This window comes from Camellia sinensis, chromosome 11 (genome assembly GCF_055761805.1).
Source record: "Camellia sinensis isolate YWXY chromosome 11, ASM5576180v1, whole genome shotgun sequence".
Classification (NCBI taxonomy): Eukaryota; Viridiplantae; Streptophyta; class Magnoliopsida; order Ericales; family Theaceae; genus Camellia; species Camellia sinensis.
The window spans coordinates 72,733,015-72,754,688 of NC_138971.1; the positions used below are offsets into that span (position 1 = coordinate 72,733,015).

Sequence of the window (21,674 nt, forward strand, 5' to 3'; positions counted from 1 at the left end):
TGGAGACTCTGCTGGGGATTTAGAGAACTTGACTCGAAACTCATGATATGTCATTTTATCCACACTTATGTGTTTCTTTGCATTGCACGTGCATTGGTGTGCCTATGTCACAGTGTTTGCCGTCTGCTATTCCTGAGCGGTTTGCCGGAAGCTTGCTTGGAAAAGCGAGCCATAAGGCTGACCGGTTACAGGCTCTGCCACGATCGGAACACAAACCTCGGGTCGGGATCACCGTTGAGGCACCCTTTTTGACCAATAGACCTAGTTGCATATCGGAAGCCTTAGAGACTGTTCCAAACTTGGACATGTTGCTCACCCAAATGTAGGATTGTATGAAATCGCATGCGTGCGTAGTGAACCCCTAGTTCCTGACGAAATTAGGACAAGAAACCCTACCCTACCATAGGGGTTTTTTGGCTCTCACTTGCTTGATATGTGCTGTTAGGGTGTGTCTCTATAGGAATGCATCTATCAGTTGCAAGTTTGGGTATCAATCTGAGGACATCAGTGTTTGAGGGTATCAGTTTGAGGCAGAAATTTGGAGCAGAATTCAGTAGAGAGTACAGTCATTCAACTTTGCTCATATCTATTCTCGTGAAATCAGGCTAAGATGCTGTATGTTTTCTCTTTTGCTAGGTAGTCTTGGAACCATAGCTTCAGAAGGTTCTAGTATCCCCTGAGTGCATTGGACTTGTGTTGATAGACTTTGTCAGGTCAGAGATTCAGTTCAAGGGCAACTAGTGTTTCCTCCGCTGAGGCAAGGCAAGGAATGGCTAGTCAAGGCTCACCGGCTCAACTGATCCGACAGTCACCAGCCAGATCACCTTTTGTCACACCAGGTCCCGCAAAGTCTATCGACACTAGATCGATGAACTTGGGGGATAATATGATTATGTGATCGGGGGATGAACCATCTACGGATGGCGCTCAGTTTACTCCAGATGTGGGGGATGGCACGCACCGTTTTGAGCAATGTGCAAATGCTATTTATTGTACTTTCTGACTTGGGTATTGGGTCAGTCTTGTTGTTTTGAGTCAGTCTTTTTGTACTAAGTCAGTTGGGTCTGTCTTGTTGTATCGAGTCCGTTCTGTTGTGTTAGAGTCGAGTGATTTCGGGGGTGTTACGTCGGGCATCACTTTCTTGTTTTGTGTTTGTCTTTTACACTCTTTCTTTTGAGTCTGTTTCTGCCATTGAGCCAATTGCGCCAGAAGATCTGAATGAAATAGTAGTGATTTTCACGCTTTTGTGTTTGTTTCTGCCTTGAGCCAGTTGTGCCAGCAAGTTTGAATGAAACGGCAGTGCTTTTCACCTACTTTTTTGTGCCTTGAAATCATTGCATTGACTTAAGTTTTTCAAAACTTTACTAACACTGTGATGAAAACAAAGAGGAATGAATTCATCGGGATTTGCAAAAATTTGACCAACTGAGAGAAAGACAGGCGTGCTAAGCCCTTAATGAATGAGATTATGTTTGTTAATGTGAGTACTGAGAAGGATCCTGGCTTGATCCAGATGGGTTCTACACTGTCTTCACGAGCGACTAGTCGCTTTCTTAAAAGATTTCAAAAAATGTTTTGCGTGGTCCTGCGAAGACATGTGTGGAATTGATTTTAAGATTGTGCAGCATAGGATCATTCTCAGCCTTGAGACTCGACCCCTTTTGCTTTCAAACCTTGAACTTGGATTCAAAATGTTCAACGGTCAACCACAATGTGAGGCTTGTATGGCCAGATTTGAAGCAACCCACGAACTAGGGGCCATAAGGTCGTATGACATCAAAGGAGGCCTGCCAGGCCAGATTTGGAAGCAACCCTTGAACTAGGGGCAAGAAGGTCAGATCAAGAAGATCAGATGTTATCAAAGGAAGCTTGTGAAGCCAGATCAGAAGTCTCCCTTCAACTAGGGGCAAAAATGTCAGATGTGCTCAAAGATTCAAAGGATGGGTCATTCCGCAAACCAATGAAGACTGGCAAGAAAGCCAAATTCGAGCAGCTGGAAGAAGAAAATTTATCGCCGAAAAGGACAATCAAGTTCCTATCCACAACACTAGGGGAAAATTCAGATCCAATTGGATGGACTCCTACATCATCAGCGAGCAGCAGTCGTTCTCCTGGATTCAGATGGCTTCGAGATCTCAGAACTGATCCACATGGACAAGTTAAACTTTTCTACCCTTGAAAGGCTCGTTGGGTCGAAAACCCGGAAGGGCGACCCAGGCAAAAGTTAGAGCAAGGAAAAAGAAAGAACAAAAATAAAAAAAGAAAAGAAGAAAAGATGAAATGAAAAAAAGAGAAGAAGAAAAGAAATGAAAAGAATTGAAAAGAAAAAAGAAAGAAAAAAGAAGAAAAGAAATGAAAAGAAAAGAAAAACAAAGCTCGCAAGGTTGAAAACCTGAAAAGGCGGCCTTGGCAAAAGTTAGAGCGTAAAAGGAGAGTGTCAACACCCGAGTGAACCTTATCCCGGAACTACATCAGGCCTGATTCCCATCTTTGGGATATGTAGATAACTTCATCCTGAAGCCCAGCCCCAACCATTTTCCAGGCTGCTTGGCTCCTCCATGCTGATTGATTTATCCTTGTTCAAACTCAGCTATCTTGTCCATGTACAAATTGGCTTGTCTTCGTTCAAATTCAGTTGTTCTATTCCATTGGAAGATTCAGCTACAGGGCAATTCAAGTTCAGATCTTAGGTTGTGCATCTCAAGAGTAAATTCTATGTTGGTCGAGTAGTGGCCATTTGTAAAAATAGTTTTGAGGACTTTTAATGAGGTTGACTAATTCTCTTGAAAAATTACTCCATTTTTCCAAAACTGGACCGTTTTTTGGACCCCAAAAAGGAAAATTTTCAGTGCTCACAACTTGACTTGCATGGTTTCGAATCAAAAAATCGAACAAGCGTGTTAATTTAACTCTCATATTGGTCAAAATTGTTTTAACAGAAAGCCAAAAACAAAAAACAAATGGTCAAAATGATGAACTAGGGGCACAGTTGAGTCAGGTTTTCTGTCTTTTCCGCCGTTGTCAGCATACTCACTAGAAAAGGCACCATACTTGCCGGAAAAGGCACCTTGTTCGCTAGAAAGGGCACAACGGAAGCTAGCAGTAGAAGGGCCGAAGGCTCTCTCAACCTCTAAGCAACGAGGTATCAAGCCAAATGTGAAACACGAACTGGAAATGGAGCTGGATGTTCGGTTCCCTCATTTGGGACAATCGCACTCAAATTGGCGTCTAACCCAGAATGGGGATGTAGAAAATGTAATGTGTGGAACTAATCAATTGTATACCTGGCCGATGGGACATGCTATAACTCACCTCAATCAAGCTAAGTCAAGGGCATCGTCAACCGATGTCAATTGCGGATCTGCTGCACATCCTGTCGCATCACAACCCCTGTGTGGGAAAGTTCACTGTTATGAGCGAAAGAAGGAGCATCTGGTAGAATACTAGGGGCAACAGCCCACAACTTCCTGTCTATCCATCAACCACTTAGGGAAGGGATAAAAAAGAAGAGAGATTGAAGAATAGAGAGATGTGCACTGAGAGAAAAAGTGAGAAAATGGCTTTTTCAGAAAACAAGAGATTGAGTGCCAAAGTGGTGTGAGCATCACAAATGAAAAAGGGTGGCAAACAATACCCAAAGAAATAGGCTCCCTGTGTACCGAGAGGTCTCTCGCCTTTGTAACACATCTGAGTGTTGTGTGTGTTGTTTTTGTTTGTCTCGATTCTTGTTTTGAGTCGTTTCGAGTGTCAATAGATGTGTTTAGGTTGTTTTATCTTTGTTTTTCCTTTGTTGAGTCGCGGTGTGCTGCGGTCAGTTTTAGGCTCAATACCCAGTTGAGAACTCATTTCCCAATTTCAATTTCAAAATGAATCGTTTTGTGTTCAGAGCTGTGTCGTCCTCTGTATATGTGCAAAACAAGATTTGTTCTTTCATGAAACTGCAGGGTTCAACCCAGGTCATGAGAGAGCAATAGAACCAGGACCTATCTGAAGCTATTTAGGTTTCAGACTGCAAAGCAAAAGAAAATAGGGAAAATGCAGAGCATCTGAGTGTGTTTCAACTACAGAAAATTCTGAGATTGCATTCTGGATGTACCTCCTCAGGCCTTGTCAATGCTCTGAAGTATGAGTGTGCCTCTACCTCTACCTCAAGCTCAAGCTTGCTTCAAGGCAGACAGGCAATCAGAAGTGCTCTCCCTGAGTACTATTCCCTGCCAGAGGCATCTTGGTTGTGTTTGCAATGAGTTCCTAGGAGAGCAACTGAGACGGTGGAAACTAGAGTTTGAATAGCTAATGCCTAGAATGCAAAGGTTCGTGATTTCTGAGACTAAAGTCTGGTTTAAATACCCAAGGGTGTATCCCCGGCTTGAAATCTGTCTGGAAGCCCCATAGGTTGAGGTAGCGGGTATGCACCTCAATTCTGGATACTGAACCAACCTAGTCACCCTGTTGGAGAATAGGGAAAGTTATGAACATGGCCAGGAAGAAAGGTAGTTCCTGTTGTTTGGAAGCGCAAGATGCAGAAGCAAGAGATCCCCAACAGCACGAGGTGAAATCTCCAATCTGCCCTGAATCTGCCATTGCTAGCCGATGAGATTAATTTGTGGCCGATGGGTGGCCGGTGGTTTCCTGGAGTGGCCAGCAGGCCTCTGATCCTCTCCTTGATTATTTTTTTTGTTGTTTTGTGCCTGGATCCCTTAAGAAAATGCAAGGGAAGTACATTTTTTTTTTTTTAAGCTCAAGTGGCCTGCGCGGAAGCTTCAGACTGTGTTTTGAGCATGTGATGCTCAGCACGTATGAGGTGTATCCTTTTAATTCGTTGTAACTCCTCCAAGAGGTAAACCGGAGGTTGCGCTTGAATCGGTCTTGTCAAGACACGCATTTCTTCATTAAACATATTGTATCGAATATGCATTGATTACTGTGCACAGAATATGTATGATGCGTTGCGTTGCATTGTATATGCACTTCTCATGTTTGCATTGTATATGCACTTCTTACACTTGCATTAAATATGCACTTTAATATCTCGCATGGAACATGCATTTGTTACTCCCGCATCGGACATGCATTCATTATTCCTGTATAGAATATGTATCTCGATATTGCATAGTGCATGCATTTGTTATCTTTGCATTGTATAAGCACTTCTCACATTAGCATGGTGCATGCTGTCAACCTTGCATGGAACATGCATTCCTATCCTGCCGTATCTGTTAAGTTTTCTTCTTATGCATGCACGATATTGTATGTACGGCTCATTCAGAGAAGTTCCGTTTAAGAATGATCATCTTTGTGTATCTATCGCACATGTTCATCTCTATGTATCTATCGCGCATGTTCATCTCTGTGTATCTATCGCACATGTTCACTTTGTGTATCTATCGCACATGCTCATCTTTGTGTATCTATCGCACATGTTCATCTTTGTGTATCTATCGCACATGCTCATCTTTGTGTATCTATCGCACATGTTCATCTTTGTGTATCTATTGCACATGTTCATCTTTGTGTATCTATCGCACATGTGCACTTTATGTATCTATCACACATGTTCATCTCTGTGTATCTATCGCATATGTTCATCTTTGTGTATCTATCACACATGTTCATCTCTGTGTATCTATCGCACATGTTCATCTTTGTGTATCTATCACACATGTTCATCTTTCTGTATCTATCGCACATGCTCATCTTTGTGTATCTATCGCACATGTTCACTTTGTGTATCTATCGCACATGTTCATCTTTGTGCATCTATAGCATTTAACCTTATATGCCTTCGGCGTTTTTGTTCTTTCTCCTCGCGTGTGCAGCGGGTTAGACCTTCTTTGGTTAAGAGTATTTGGAATATGTTCCAACGCTTATACCACTCATTTTCCTTTCATGTGCAACGCATCAGAATCTTGTTTGAGACCTCGGGTGTTCCCAACGGTCGCTTTTAGCCTTTCCTGCGCAAAGCGCAGTGAAGATTGCATAATTTTCTTGTATCCTTTCTTTGGAAATGTGCGAGACTTCTGTGACTGGTCAATTTGCTTAAAATGTTGTATTTATTTTGCATAAATGCTTCGTTACAGCCCTCTTTGCATAATCATAAGTTATGCTCTTGCATCATGCATGTCATCTGTATTTTGCCCTAGCCTGCGAGTACATCTATATTGTTATCTTGAGTGTTTGTCTGAGTCTTCGGCCTTGTCAAAAATGTGTCGTCTCTGAGCTTTGACATTCACTCCCGTCATTTCATGACTTCCGAGTTCTGTCAAAGAGGAGCAATTGTAGACACCCCATTTTTGACCGTCCTCAAGACTTGGATGTTCTTGCAGGGTATATCCAGCAACAAGTTTGATCGCTCGTCGAGTATTCAACTTTCGCGACGAAATGCTCTAGGTTTGATCCTTCCAAACCCTATTTCCATTCTGTCTCATATTTGGACCATGTGTTGGCCTTTGCATATTGGTGTTCTTGATGGCCTGCCGGCCATGGTATGGCACTGTCGGCCATGGCCTTTGTCCTGCCGGCCACAAATAGGCCCTGCCGGCCACAAATAGGCCCTGTCGACCATCAATGAGGCACTGTCGGCCACCACTGATGGCCGGCCAGCCACCCTTATTTCAACAGATATATTTTAGATATATTTTTGAGCCAGTTGTTTGTAGGATGGACCATCTTCTTGCACGTCGATGGCTAGATCTTCTTGGATTGCTTTTGTATCTCCTATATATTGAAGCCATCCTCTTGCATGCAAAGGGTGACAAAAAACTTGGCTCAGATATTTCTCTCTCTCTCTCTCTCTCTCTCTCTAGAATCCTCTCTCTCTCTACATTTTAGCCTTGAAAGTGTGTTTTCTTTTCATATTTACACTAGCACTCTTAGCCAAACACCTTAACCTTAGGCTTGAGGTTCTTGGAGGCCTTGTTGGAGCTCCTTGGGGTGATTTTGGCTCAGAAGTTGGCTAATTACTTGTTGTTTTAAAGTTGTTCTTCAAGGGTAAGTGTCTTCCCTCTTTAAGTTTTATTTTGATCAAGTGTTTGGCCATCTTTAGATGCATCTTTTGGCTTAGCTTTCAACTATAAAAACTTCTATTTTTCAGTGTTAAAAATGGTTGTTTAAGGTCTTGGTGGAGTTAGAGGTGTTCTTCTCTTTTTTGTAGCTTTTTTGCTAAGCTTTGTGCTATCTTTTAAGGCCTTTAAAAGTATCTCTTTTTGGCCTTTTAACCACTGAATTCCAGAGGAATTTCAATGGTGGAAAGGTGGTTGTGAGGTCCCAAATAGGAGGGGGTGGTCCCCTCACGTTTTTGTGACTTTTTGGACCTATCATAACTCTGTTTTTGGTTGGCTTGGTCACCTTTTGTATGCTTCTTGCACTTGTAGTGTAATCCTACTTGTTAGCCTTGCAAAGTAGCATGTTTTTGTAGCTTGAATTGGCTTAGTTCAAGCATGTTTTTGGTGTTATTTTGGCATGTTGTAACTATGTTTTGGCTTGGTTGAGTCACCTCTTGCATGCTTCTTACACTTGTAGTGTAACTTCGCTAACTAGTTTTACATGCTTGCCACTTTAGCCTATCATTCTAGCTTATTTTGGCTTTACTCCAGCATGCTTTTATTCATGTTTTAGCATGCTTTAACTCTGTTTTGAGTGGTTTAGGTCATATGAGGCTTGCTTTGTATAGCTTTAGTGTAAATGGCTTTGACTAGTTTTGAGTTTCGAAGTCTTTACCATGCTAAGCTTGAGGTATTTGCATGTTTTGGCATCATTTGACATGTTATTTTAGAGCATATATCTTTGTCACATTTCCGTATTTTTCACTCTTTAAGTGCTCTTGAGAGTTGTACCTTATGCCTTGTTTGTGGGTCAATGCATGAGCATGCATTTCTTGCCTTTCATGCTATCATTTCAGCTCTTTATGGCCACTGTTTTGGCATGTTTGAGGTCAGTTTAGGGCTGGTTTAGTCCTTTGAGCATTGTGTTGCATGGTTCTAGTGTTGTGTCCTTCACTAGTTTCAATGCTTAAGTCTTCTAGCATGTTGTGCATGTGTTGTCTGAATGTTAGAGTCTCGTTTCTCTTGTCATATCATGCATTGAATATCTGCCACCTTCCTCATTTCTTCATTCTTCAATTTTCTTTGAGGGTGGTTTGGCCTCAAGGTTGTGTTTAAACATAAGGTAGGGTTGGTGCTTAAATGGCTTTAACCCTCTTTTGAGGGTTCTTCCTAGTCAAAGGCACCATCCCTCTCATGCCTTAAACTCCTCTTTTTTGGTTAACCCCTTATCATCAGAGGACTTTCACATTTGGACTTAATCAATTAAAGAATGGATTGGTAATGTTAAGATGTGTAAACAAAATCAATCAAGTAAAATGTGCCAAGATAAGCATGTTGCATGTTTGCATTGCATCGTGTTCAACCGGACGTTATGTTGAACACGAGGTGAATTGGTCCATTTCATACTCAAAGTGATGAAAATGAGTCAATTCCCTTTGTCTCCATTACCTTTGATCTCCCATGATAAGGTAATGGCCCTAGAGTCTTGTTTGCATTGCATTTATTGAATTTGTGCAAATTGGATCTTTGGCTATCATGCATTGAGATGCTTGATTGATGGTTTTGGATCCAATTATGCCTCTCCCTTGATGTTTTGAGATGATATGGAGGGGCATAGTACATACATGTTCTTGGGAGACCCTCCATTTCCTCTGTTTTGTGCTCTATTGCAGTTTGGTGTCACAGCACACCAGTGGCCGGCACCCTCTCATTGTTGGTCGGCACCCCTTCATCCTTGGCCGGCAGGGGGGTCGGCAGCAGCTTCTCATGGCCGGCAGGCTACTGGTGCACTCCCCAGCATTGGTTTGGTAAGATTCAGCAAAAGGTTCTTGGAGACACCCTGCAAACAGAGCCTCTAATGAGCAACCGGAGAGCTTTTCGGGACGGAAACTGAGGCATGCATGTTCAACTTCTTCAAACAGAGTTGAGGCAGTATAAGTTTAGAGCTTTACTTGTTAGTTAGCTTGACTTTGTAATTTAATTAATTTGTTAATTAGTTAAAGTGTTGTAATAATTAGTGAGTAGTTTACTGGTTATTCGTTTTGTTGTGTAATAATTAGTCTAATTAGTTTAATTAGATTTGTTGCCTAGCTTAGCTTAGATTAGCTTAGCCCTCATTCAGACCCTCTTTCGCGAGGGCGCATTGTTGTAATAAGGGTGCGTGTGTGTGTGCATGTCTTCCAACCCCACTTCCTTCTCCCTTTTACTTAACCGATTGCGATGGTTAGTTTTAGGGCATTTTTCGATTAGCATACCTTATGCTTTGCATGCGTGCATCATTCATTTGTCTTGCATTCACCGGGCTCGGCGCATCATTCAAACTGCATTATATTTCAATACACTTACTTGAATACGTGTTCCAAAGCATGTTATCAAGTGTTGCATTCATATGTCATCATAGATAGTCAAGCCTATTTAGTTACATTACTGCATGCGTTGCATTAGGCATTATAGCATAATTAGGATCATGCATTGATTTCTAACTAGCTTCTATTTTGGCTCGGAGTACACTGTAAGTGTTTATGCTTTAGCATCCTTGCATGAGTGTGAGTGATTGCCATGATAGCATGCTTGCCATGAGGCTATTTGCTTAAGTGATTTAACTGCATGAATGCCTGTGGATGAAGACTTCATTGCTTGAATTGGGACAATTCATCAAATGCGAGTTTTAAGCCCACTTGAGGGTGGCAGATCATCATGTTTTAAAGCCCACTTGAGGGTGGCAAATTCGTACTTTAGCCTACTTGCGAGTAACACTTTCAAACCATTTTTCGAAAACAAACATGAGATGTTTTGTTCCAATTTAAGTGATTTAGTCTATACTTGTATGTTGTGCGCATCACATAGTAAAGCTATAATAATAGCCGGATAAGAACACATGAGGTTTATAAAACAACATATCATGCTTAGTAGAGGCCGATCCTTTGATCGGGCGAGCGGGGGTGCTCATTTCATGACCTTCCCCTCTCGTACCCAAGATTCCGAGCCGAGGCAACTTTGGTGATGACGGACACATGGCCTTTGGCATGAGTCAGGGTTCCCTAAATTTTTCAAAATAAAATATTTAGGTGGCGACTCTATAATCTGGCAAAGCAGTCCAGTTTGGCATAATTTGATTTAAAATCTGATTTTCCAAAACAATTTGCTGGATTGGACTTCTTTTCTGTGTATCAGTCTCACATTGCACTTTGTGAGATTAGATTCAGAGCTGTGACAGGAGTCCGAATTGTAGTAGCAATGACCTAATTCGCGCCCTCTCCGAAAGGGAGGCGCGCGGAGAAGTTCGAGCGGTCTACACTTATAGATACAAATAACTCGGTGAGTTCATTATCACCAACCCCTTATCCAATTACTATTTCATTATCCATTCGTTTCAAATAATTTCCATATGCATTTCCCCTCCGTACCAAAGTACACATCAAATTGTAATTTCATAAGTTCATCACAATTCACACATATTATCACCGACTCAACACATTCCACCTTTTGCCGACTTGATACAGCGGGATAGCGGGCACCCAACTCATAACAACTTCCACCTTTTGCCGGCTATTATATGGCCGGAAGTGAACTCCCAAAAACCATTTTCAACATTAAAAACCATCCCCACATTTATTGGCTATTACACGGCAGGAAGTGGGCACCCAAAAACATTTTCAAAACCATCCGTTTTTCCACTTTTGCCGGCTATTGTATGGCGGGACTGTGTAGACACCCAAAAATCATTTTTCCCACATTCGCCCAGCGATAAGCCTAGAAAGGGCATTTGGGCACCTTTAATTCAAAACCACCCCCACATTTGTCGGCTATTATACGGCGGGATGTGGGCCCCCAAAAACCTTTTTCAACTCCCCGCATGGGTACCAACACAACACCACCCAACACAACTCAACCCAACATAACTCAATACAACCCAACACAACTCAACACCACTCAACACCAAACAATGCAATTCAACATAATTCGATGCAAGTTCAACATAGCTCAATGCAATTAAAATATTTCAATTCAATCACTTAAACCTCAACTTCATCATTTCATCACAAAATTCATATCATCCACACCATTAACAATTTCTCCCCCCCCCCAAAAAAAAAAGAACTTTGTTTCATATTATCACATAATTTAAAATATCAACAATAAAGGTTCAATCGCAACTTTTACATAAATTTCCAAACACTTCCAAAATTCAATTAAAATTGTATATGTTCAATTGAATAACTCAATTTCATAATTCTACTTTCAATTTAAGCAAAACCATCATCTAACTTCATGAACCAAACTAGGATTTTAAGAGAAATTAAAGCTTTTCTCCCAAACACTTTTTATTCCAATTATTCTATTAACTATACACCCAATTTAATAAGCCTATAATCATAACCCAAAATTTAAACCCCAACATTTCAAACCCTAAACCCCCAATCTCATGATTTATCATAATATGCTCAAAAATACAAATTTTTTTATTTATATAAGAAAATACCACAAATCTTTCTATAAATGAGAGTATTGAAGGAGAACTAGAAGTCCTACCTCAAGGATCAAGCAAGAAAACAAGGCTCCAAGAAGAATCCTTTGCAAATCCAAAATCCAATCGGTTGAAAATGTTGAGCTTCATGTATTCTTCACTTTTTGATAAGAGATCTTAGCCAAATCTTTGAGAAATGGAAGCTTTTTGGGTCAAGAAATCATGGGTTTTCGAACCTAGGGTAAGAGGAAGGAAGAGGGAAAAGGAAAGTGCCAAGAACGATCTAGAAAATCATTTTTTAAGTTGTTGAATTCGCGCAGTCCGCTCGAGCGCCACTTTCTACGCTCGAGCATACTTGCTTCCAGCACAGATACTAAAACTTCAAACAGACATAACTCTCTCATCCAGACTCCATTCTAGGTCGTTCTTGTGTCCAGATCGAAGCCTCGGAAACAAGCTTTCCAATGGTTCCAGCTGCACACCTAAATTCAAAGTGTGGAAAAAGTAAAGGGCAAAAGAGTGACGGATGTTAGTCGAAAAATTACCTGAGTCAAAGTTTTTGGTCCAATCTTACTTTGCCATCATGTTACCACTTCCATCAATGTCCCAAAATAAAACAAGGAGGCTCCAAACACAATTATAAAAGGTCAAGAACAATCCCACTAGTCCTACACTACAACAAAAGTAATATATGGTGACGAAAACTAGTGAAGAAAATAAATTTCGTCACTAAATAAGAATAATTCGTGAGGAATTTATAAATTTTGTCACATATAATAAAAAAATAAAAATAATAGGTAATGAAATTTATTTTCGTCATTAAATACTTCCTTTTAGATGAGAAAAAAATTAAGTTTCGTCACCAAAAAGTTTCCCACTAAATTTTTTGGGTGGCGCCAAAATTTTTGGACTTTTGGTGAGAAAAAAATTTGTCACTAATTATAAAATTATTTGTGAGGAATATATTTTCGTCACCAATAATTTTTAATATTTTTGAGATCTTTTGGTGAGGAAATAATGTTGTCACCAATTTTGGTGAGAAAATTTTGATGTATTGAGCGACAATGAAAAAAAAATAGGGCATTAATTTTTTAACCCTTTTTTTTGTTTATCATCTCTCTCTCTCTCTCTCTCTATCTCAAAACACACGCACATTACCTCTCTGTCATCGCTCTTTACCCTCGCTACTCCACCTTCAACGCCTACACAACTGTTGGCCCTTCTTGTATACATAGGACTCCACTCTCTGCATCAAACCCGGGTTCTTTTTTCTCTATTTTTTTCTTGTATTGCATCAACTTAATTGAGTTGTTTCAAATTTTTTATGAGTTTTCAATCTTCACAATTTTTTTAGCTTATAATCTAGCTTTGTTGTTGATTTGGTAAATAAATTAGTGAAGAAAACACATTTCGTCACTAAATAAGAATAATCTATGAGGAATTATAAATTTTGTCATGTATAATAAAAAAATAAAAATAATAGGTGACGAAATTTATTTTCGTCGATAAATACTTCCTTTTAGGTGAGAAAAAAATTAAGTTTCGTCACCGAAACTTTTTTCCACTAATTTTTTTGGATGACGCCAAAATTTTGACACTTTTGGTAAAAAAAAAATTTGTCACCAATTATAAACTAATTTTTGAGGAATATATTTTCGTCACCAATAATTTTAAATATATATTTTTTTTAGAAACTTGATTTTAAATATTTTAAGACCATTTGGTGAGAAATATATTTTTATCACTAATAAATTTTAATATTTTAAGACCTTTTAGTGAGAATATTATTTTGTCACTAATTTTGGGAAGAAAATTTTGCAATATTAGGCAGTGAGAAAAAAAAATAGACTACAATTTTTCCCTCTTGTTTATTTTTGTGTTTATTAGTTTCTCTCTCGTCTCTGCCTCTCTCTCTGTGTCAAAACAAAACACAGATTTAGTGGTGGCAATGGGATCCTACCCTATAGGTATTCATGTAGATTCTATCCACATATATGGATTTTCCCTATTTTTTTTATCCATCGGATTAATTAAGCGGGATTTTTTAAATACCCATAGGATATGAGTTGGGAATGGGTACCCGCTCATTTCCCATTTCCGCACCCATATGTTGTGTTTAGGGTTCTCAATCTCACGGTCTTCTCAATCTCATTCTCACTCTCACATAGCAGCGAAGGCAACGATCTGCATCGGATTTGCGAAGGCTACGATCTCCATTGGATTTGCGAAGGCAACGATCTAGCGGCAGTGATCTCCGTCGGCGTTACCACGGTGGTTCTCCGGCGTGGTGAGTTTCTCTATCTCGTTCTCTTGTTCTGTTTGTGTTGACAAATTCATCTATTCGATCCTCTTCCTTCTCTTCCACTCTTGTTCTGTGTATTTTCCCGTCGTAATTTGCATTATTATTTTTTTTTTCTTTTCCTTTTCCTTTTCTATCACTTTCTCAACTTCCAAACAACACTGTTTAGGTTTCCCCCCTTTCTCAGGGAGGTTGGTTAAGAGAGCATATGATGCATTGTTGTTGGACGCTGGTGGCACTCTTTTGCAATTGGTGAAACCTGTCGAAGAGATTTACGCATCAATCGGCAGAAAATACGGTTAGCTTCACAGAGTTGTTGCTTTGATTCTTGGAAATTTTAACTCAATGTTGTTTAGAGCTATGGATTTAAATCATTTGTGAATTATGATGCATTTGGAAATTGTTAGGTTTGATTTCTCATGTGGAAGATGAAATTTATTTACTATCTATCTATTTTCTTGGGACTTTTGCAGAGTTATACATAAAATGCAATTAAACAAAAGCTATGGATTTAAATCAGTTGTGAATTATGAAGCATTTGAAAATTGTTAGCTTTGACTTCTCATGTGGAAGATGAAATTTATTTACTGTCTATCTATTTTCTTGGGACTTTTGCAGAGTTATACATAAAATGCAATTGAACCAAACCCTTTTTAATTCAAATGAATTGTAGAAGTCGTTAATTAATTAGGACTAAAATGTATAACAATGTAAGGTTCTAAAAGGCCAATGCAAATATTTTCCTGGAAAGTGTGTGAGTGAATGAGTGGCAAGTGTCCAGCCTAGGTCTCTTGCAAGTGGGATTGCAACAAAATTATAAACTGGACTTGCTATTTCACACATTTTGATTGTTAACCAAGTGTAGAATATATAATAATATAATATAATATAATATAATATATCTGCAAAAGTAATATGAATTCAGAAAACATAAATATAATAAAAGTATCTTCAAAAAGTAATATGAATTTAGAGAACAAAAGACACTTGATTGAACCATGGTGGTGGTTCTGGTTTACCATCATTTGCAACAATGGTTGAGGCATATTCTTAAACACATTCCATCAAGTATTTTTTAATATATATATATATATATATATATATATATATATATATATTGCTATATTTGGTTAGGAGGATAGATTGAACTATGTATCCTGATAATCATTTGCAACAATGGTCTTTGTTTTACTGTCTTTCACACGCATTGGAATGATGAAAATGTACGAATATCGTATAATTAGATGAAAGATTATGGATTTTTTTCTCAACAAGAAAACAGATTAACTAGGATTTTTATCTTTGTGAATCTCTGTTCTATCATTTTTCTGACCATCATGATGATAAAGAGTCAATAATTGGTTGGGTAGTTGAAATTGGAGATTACAGTTCATGGAATTGTAGAATTAGATGAAAGATTATAGACCTTGTTTTATCTTTCTTACTCTTTCTCAACATGAAAACAGAGTAACTAGGGAGTTTCATCTATGTGAATCTCAGTTCATGGAATTTGGCTTGCAGATTATTTTGTTTAGGAAAAACCCATCAAGTGAATCTACAACCCAAAACAATTAGCAAACTATTAATGAGAATTTTGAGATATTAGGCTATAGCCTTTTTGTGTTAGGGTTGTGGTGGTCTTCTTCCTCACCTCTCTTTCTTCTTTCTTCTCTCTTCTCTTTCCTTAAAGTGTTCTTCATCAGTGGGACTCTTGGTTTCAGCTAGTGGCTTTGATTTCCTTTAGCGCAGTTCTCTTGATTTAGACTATAAACTGTGTATTTTGCAGTCATATTTTTGGAAATGCTATTAAAAGTGGCAGTCTGTTAGCCAGATTAAAATGGTGTGCATAGTTTCTTGTTTGTATGATGCAGTTTTCTTTCTTTTTTATTTTTTTATTTTTTATTTTTTTGGGTATAGTAAATGGTGGCAGACAAGAAAGAATTTTAAACTGAAATATTGTAATTTATTTACAATTCTTCCTTGTATTAGTTAGAGGGGTAATTTGTACAAAACTAGTATGAATATGAGGGTTAAGGGAGAGAATCCATAATTTTTATTATTCTCTCATCTCAATAATGTGTTCCTTTTCCACTCTCTTCTCGTTTTACACCATATTCAACTTGGTATCAAAGCTTTGAATTTGGCGTTTTTGGAATACAACCAAAACTACTGTAATGTAATTTTTTTGCTCTCCATGATCAACTAGGAGAGCTGATTCTTCTTATATTTTTCATTTTTCATTTTTTAATCTAAGCTGTCTAGATATATATTTTCTTCATTTCTCTATTTTTCAGCAAGAATGGGTATTTTTTCAGGATCTGTTCATCGAGTCCTGTTCAGAGCAATTTTCTGGGTTTTCTGCTACTAGGAATGCTGACTAGGATCATGGATGTATTACCCTAGATCCTTGAGTCCTGGTTGATGGTTTTGATGCTCTAGGTGTTTTGGTTGATAGAGTTAGAACAATATGTATTGGGCATATTGGTGCAATTTCAATCTAATTAGTCATTGATCAACCAAACAGAGTAATTGGTTTTCAAGTCATCCCCCAATTTACTATACGTTTCCAAAACAATATTTAAAGAACACACCTTAAAACACTAGATCAATTTATATACATACAAAAGCATGAATCAAGTGCTGGACCCAAACCATAAAATAAAGTAATCGAATTGACACAAAAAGTTAGCACTAAGATAACTTCTATAGACATATTTACTGGGGTTGAGTTTTATTTCTTGTTTTGAGAAGTTTTATTTAATTTCTGGAGAAGTTTTATTTAATGAAAAAAGGCCATTGGAGACAAAGAGAAATGTATATTTTGGAGAGAAAGGTAGTAATGTTGGTTGTTGTTGCAGAGGAGGAGTGGGAGGGGAAGAAGTTTATAAATGGCATGATTGAGGGGATCATTGGGTGCACTAATAATAAAAGCCATGATGGTGATGAAAAAGGAGGTTCATGCAGTATTGTACTGATAGAGAATAAGGTCAGAAATTCCAGTGTGACCGTGTGCATGTCTGATAACACGTGGTCATGTCATTATTTGTTTCTTATTTTTCTTAAAAATCGTCGCATGCCCCGTATTTTTGGGGTTAAGCTCAAGCATGATTCGGTTTAAGAGTAAATTAATGATCAAAGTACTGATAAGTAACAAATTATATATGTATGTATATATCTGTAGTCTAGTTCGGCTCCAAATCGAAACCGTAAATATAATCATGGACCAAATCATGACGTACATTTCACCAATTTTAAGATTAAAGGTTGAATTGTACATTGAGAAATTCAAACCAAATCATATAGTTTGGTCTAGATGATATTGATTTAAGATTTTTTCAGTTTTTTTGTCAGATCTAAAACTCAAGTCAACTTCTCAAAACAAGGCAACTTCTCATTTTTTCAATTTTTCTGTGTGCAGTACTAGTAGCAAGTCAACTTGTAAGATTTCCATACAAATGTGAATTGCATCACACATTAACGTGTATTTTAACGATTAATAAACTTGTAATGCGATGATTCTGACAATAGAATTGATCAATTCTATATATTTTAATTATTGATGAGCTTAAAGTTCTCAGATCTTAGATCTGCATTTTTTTAACTTCTAGTGAAGAAGTGAAGCTAAATCAGAAGAGAAAGCAGAGTTACAAGCAGGGAGGTTCTTGCATTGCATGAATAAAATGAGAATGAAAGTAATCCAGATTTATTCCCCATGATGCTTTCATTTCTTATATTTGGTAAAGACACAAGTTTTTAAATTTTGAATGTGAATTTACTATCTGTATTTTAATGCAGATTTTGATTTACTACTTGGCATGTAAGTTTGTATCCTGGATCTGTTGTTAGGTTTTGTTCATCACTCTATCACCTACATGGGAGGCCAATCAGAGAATTGTTAGAGACTTGCCTTATATCTCTTTTCTAAGACACACAAGCTTAGTTGATATAATCTAGAAACCTCTGCAAGTTTGCAACTATTGCCAATTGATTTTGGTTTAAATGCCTCCAAAATTCAACTCAAGCCTTAAAACATAAGCATAACAACTGACCACTCAGTTGATATTGATATTTTCAGCTCATGGAATTTATGATATATTGTATCATTTGCTTTCAGCTTATGATGCTCGTGGATTATGGTGGCTCAATTTTTCCAATCATTGCTCATTCCCCATGGAATGGTGTACACTTGGCAAACTTTGTGATGCCTTTCTTCCTTTTCATTGCTGGGGTTTCTCTTGCACTTGGATATAAGGTAGTGATTGTATATTTATCCAGGAAAACAAATCTTTTTGCCAAGAGATCTGTAACTTTTTATTCTTAAATTGGATAATTATCTTTACACGCTATGAAATTCTGGGTAATTATATACTGGCCTAACATCTGCACTCAATAATTTCTACACTCAGATAATGATTATTGAGGAAGTCAATCATTCAGCAATAAGACTCCCCTTTTTTTTAATGTCAGAGAGTTTCAGACAAAGTAGATGCTACACAGAAAGCATGGCTTAGGGTGTTGAAGCTTTTTTTCCTTGGTGTTTTTCTTCAAGGTAATATTGTGCACAACTTTCAACTTACGTCCTATAATACATAAATGTATCTAATTGGGCAGGGCAAAACACTTCGGGCAACTATATATAGACTTCCAACAATCTGTGATGGATGGCAAGTTTATTGTGGAAGACTTTTTCATTCTGTATGTTAAGTAAGTCAATCACTCAATTCCACTTTAACTACAGAAGAAGAATTCTTGTAGTTAACATTCCTGGACCCTTTGTGGCCCTCAGCAACTGTTTTTTATTTCTAGTGGTCAATACTGCATTTGACATTATGTTTTATTTAGAACATTCATTTACCATGAATGATGGGAGTATAATTGCTGCAAATGTTAAAAATAATAAGCTTATTATCTACATCCATTTTGGTCATTGCTGTCACAACTCACCAAGCTAATGGTCCAGTTTTCCATTTTTTGCATTGTAGGTTGTTGCTCTCTCTCTCTCTCTCTTCAAAATTTTTTAAATCCCATTTGTGCAGCAGCCACAATATTTGTTCCTTCCCATTCTCATTGACTGCATGCTTTGGTTCTTACCATGAGATGTTGTAGTGTTATAACTGGTTTGGCTGCTGTCCGTGGGTCACAGCTAGTTTTTGATCCGAGCATAATTCTAGGGATACAGTGAATTGCCATGTTAAGGTGATCATTGCAAAGCCCATGGGTGGGAATGAGCATGGTATTCATCTTTTTAGTTAATCTCTGTTAATTTCTATTCAAATAACTTCAAGCTTGTGATCTTGAGAACAGTTCTGTATATTTGTTAAGTTTCTGATATTTGGCTTTATTTTATAATAAAACTTTTCTATTATAATCTATTCTATTATTAAAAGCCAACACCAATTTTGGTGTCATGAAGCCCAACTTTTATCTCCAGCTTTTGTCACCTGTAATTAGATAATAAAAATAAATAAATAAATAAATATATCCACATCCACCCCACCCCACCCCACCCCACCCAACCCACGTTCCCTCACATATCTCAACCAATTACTCCAAACTAACCAATCAAAAACCAATTTAATTGACGTGGCAATCAAACATTGGTCAGTTTTCCGTTTGAAAGTCCTGGGTAACTTCCACATGAATTTCGCACCTCTTCGTCATCTTCACGCTGAGTCACAACAACAACTTCTCCTCTGTTTATATCTCTCTCTCTCTCTCTCTCTCTCTCTAAAACGCCTCACTTTCTCTCTCCTCCACCACCCACTTAAAAGAAGCCCTTTTCTTTGATTTGTTTGTTTCTCGAGAAAAGCCATGTCGAGGGAAGATTTGGAGAGCAGGGGAGCGAAAATCAGTGGTGGGAACAACAACGCCAGTTTTGTTTCTTCGTATGTGATTGAAGAGAGAGATGCACAGTGGACATCATGGTTGATCCCTATGTTTGTTGTTGTCAACGTTGCTTTGTTCGTTGTCGCTATGTACATCAACGATTGTCCTAAACACAAATTGGGAACTGATGGCAAGTGCGTCGCGAGGTTTCTCGGTCGGTTTTCTTTTCAACCCTTGAATGAAAATCCTCTCTTTGGTCCTTCTTCTTCAACGTACTGATCTCTTCTTTCATATCCATGTCTCAATTTTTTGCTTTTTTGTGTTTTTGTTGTCAGAATTTTTGAAATTTTGGGGTTTTGGTGTGTGTATTGGTTAATTATATGTTTTGAAATTAGAAATTTGATTGTTCAGTATCTGATCTTATTTATTTATTTATTTTTGTTTATGTTCTTTTGAAATTTTGTCAACTGTGATTGGACTGGGTTGAAATTTAGGTTTTTTGAGTGTGGGATGAGTGGTTTTTTAGTTTTTTTTTTTTCTTATTGATTGGGTGTTGTTTGGGTCAAAATTTTATAGACAATTCAATGATTCTGTAACACTGACACTGTATTTTTGCTTTATTTTTGCGCTGAAAATTTGTGAATTGCAATCTTTTGTGTAGTTATTTGACATGATCGTGCGAGTCTTCTTCGCGTCTGAGTGATTTCTAGGGTTTTAAATTACAGATGTACAGTATGATAGTTTGTACTAGAATAGATTTGTGTATATTATGTTGTTCATATTTTTGTTTGAAATATATACCAAGTAAATGTTATATTACACATAGTTAGAAATATTTAGCTTGCATTACATTACACTTATAATTCATATGTATATTATTATTAAAAAATATAATAAAAGAATAATATAATTTTTTGCTGAATTTGCACTTGCATCGCGTGTGCCTCAGCCGCTAGTAAACTTTATATATATACATTCTATGCTAATGTTTGCCTTGTTTATTTTTTTTGTAGGTTGGTTTTGATGACGTTCGGAAGCATACTTGCAAATGAAGATCAACTGTTGAATTTTTTTCCTAAACTGATGCTTAGTTGTAGTTGCAAATTAAGATTGAATGTTGATTTTTTTTGGTGGACTCCACGTTAGTTTATTTTGGGATTTACTTTGATGGTTTTTTTGTGATACTTAATGGATTATTATTAAGGTTGTTTGATGGATATATTTTGATTTATAAAATAAATTGTTTAGTGAATTTTTTTGTGGAGTGCTGTATAATAGCTACTGGATTTCTTAGTACAATTAAAAGGCTATTGGGATATGAGCAGGGATATTTGTGAAATAATAATTTAATTAAATATAAAATATGGAACAAGTTTAGTGATGAATTTGTTTCGTCATTTGTACTTGTTATTATGACAAAGTGATTATTCGTCACCAATAAACTTTTTTTGTGACAAAATTTACTGCAGTTTATATATGAAAGTTTTTATTTATTTTGTTGTTTGGTGACTAAAAATTTCGTCACGTATATATATATTTGTGACGAAATATATTTCGTCACCCATGTATGACTTTTGAAGACGAAAAATTTCGTCACCTTTACATCTTATTGTGACGAAATTATTTCCTCATCAATGATCAACATGCGTGACAAATTTATTCGTCAACTAAAGTTATAAATATGGTACTGAATAACTATTTGGTGACGAAAATGAGAATTTTTGGCGACAAAATATTGTTTTATTGGTGACAAAATTATGACTTTTGAAGACGAAAAATTTCGTCATCTTTACATCTTATTGTGACGAAATTATTTCCTCATCAATGATCAACATGCGTGACAAATTTATTCGTCAACTAAAGTTATGAATATGGTATTGAAAAACTATTTGGTGACGAAAATGAGAATTTTTGGCAACAAAATGTTGTTTTATTGGTGACAAAAAATTTCGTCGCTGAAGTAATTTCATTGGTGACGAAATTATTTTTCGTCACGTTGGTTTTTAGTGACAAACATTCAATGACGAAACCGGTGACGAAA

The 21,674-nt window shown here is 37.4% G+C and overlaps 1 protein-coding gene across 6 annotated transcripts; it reads left to right on the forward strand.

The window, feature by feature from the left end:
- The first annotated feature begins 12,939 nt into the window (after window positions 1-12,939).
- Window positions 12,940-20,946, forward strand: LOC114303916 (uncharacterized). Of its 6 annotated transcripts, none has more exons than XR_014344059.1 (6): window positions 12,951-13,795; window positions 13,995-14,105; window positions 17,922-18,059; window positions 18,214-18,356; window positions 18,419-18,511; window positions 20,647-20,943. XR_014344059.1 is itself a non-coding variant. In XM_082894083.1 (5 exons), the coding sequence occupies exons 3-5, from the start codon at window positions 17,925-17,927 to the stop codon at window positions 20,655-20,657; spliced, it is 228 nt and encodes a 75-aa protein (XP_082750209.1). In that variant the 5' UTR covers window positions 12,940-13,795; window positions 13,977-14,105; window positions 17,922-17,924; the 3' UTR covers window positions 20,658-20,946. The 6 variants fall into 6 exon arrangements, 2 of the variants coding, with proteins under 2 accessions (XP_082750209.1, XP_082750208.1); XR_014344057.1 differs by having other exon boundaries at window positions 12,965-13,795; window positions 13,977-14,105; window positions 18,275-18,356; window positions 20,647-20,939; XR_014344056.1 differs by having other exon boundaries at window positions 13,202-13,795; window positions 13,977-14,105; window positions 20,647-20,939.
- Window positions 20,947-21,674: the final 728 nt, after the last annotated feature.

Bases quoted from the DNA above. Each gene is read 5' to 3' on its own strand.
- LOC114303916 (XM_082894082.1), top strand. From the start codon at position 13,570: ATGAGTTGGGAATGGGTACCCGCTCATTTCCCATTTCCGCACCCATAT. The intron at 13,796-13,976 runs GTGAGTTTCTCT...AACACTGTTTAG, and splicing joins CACGGTGGTTCTCCGGCGTG to GTTTCCCCCCTTTCTCAGGG.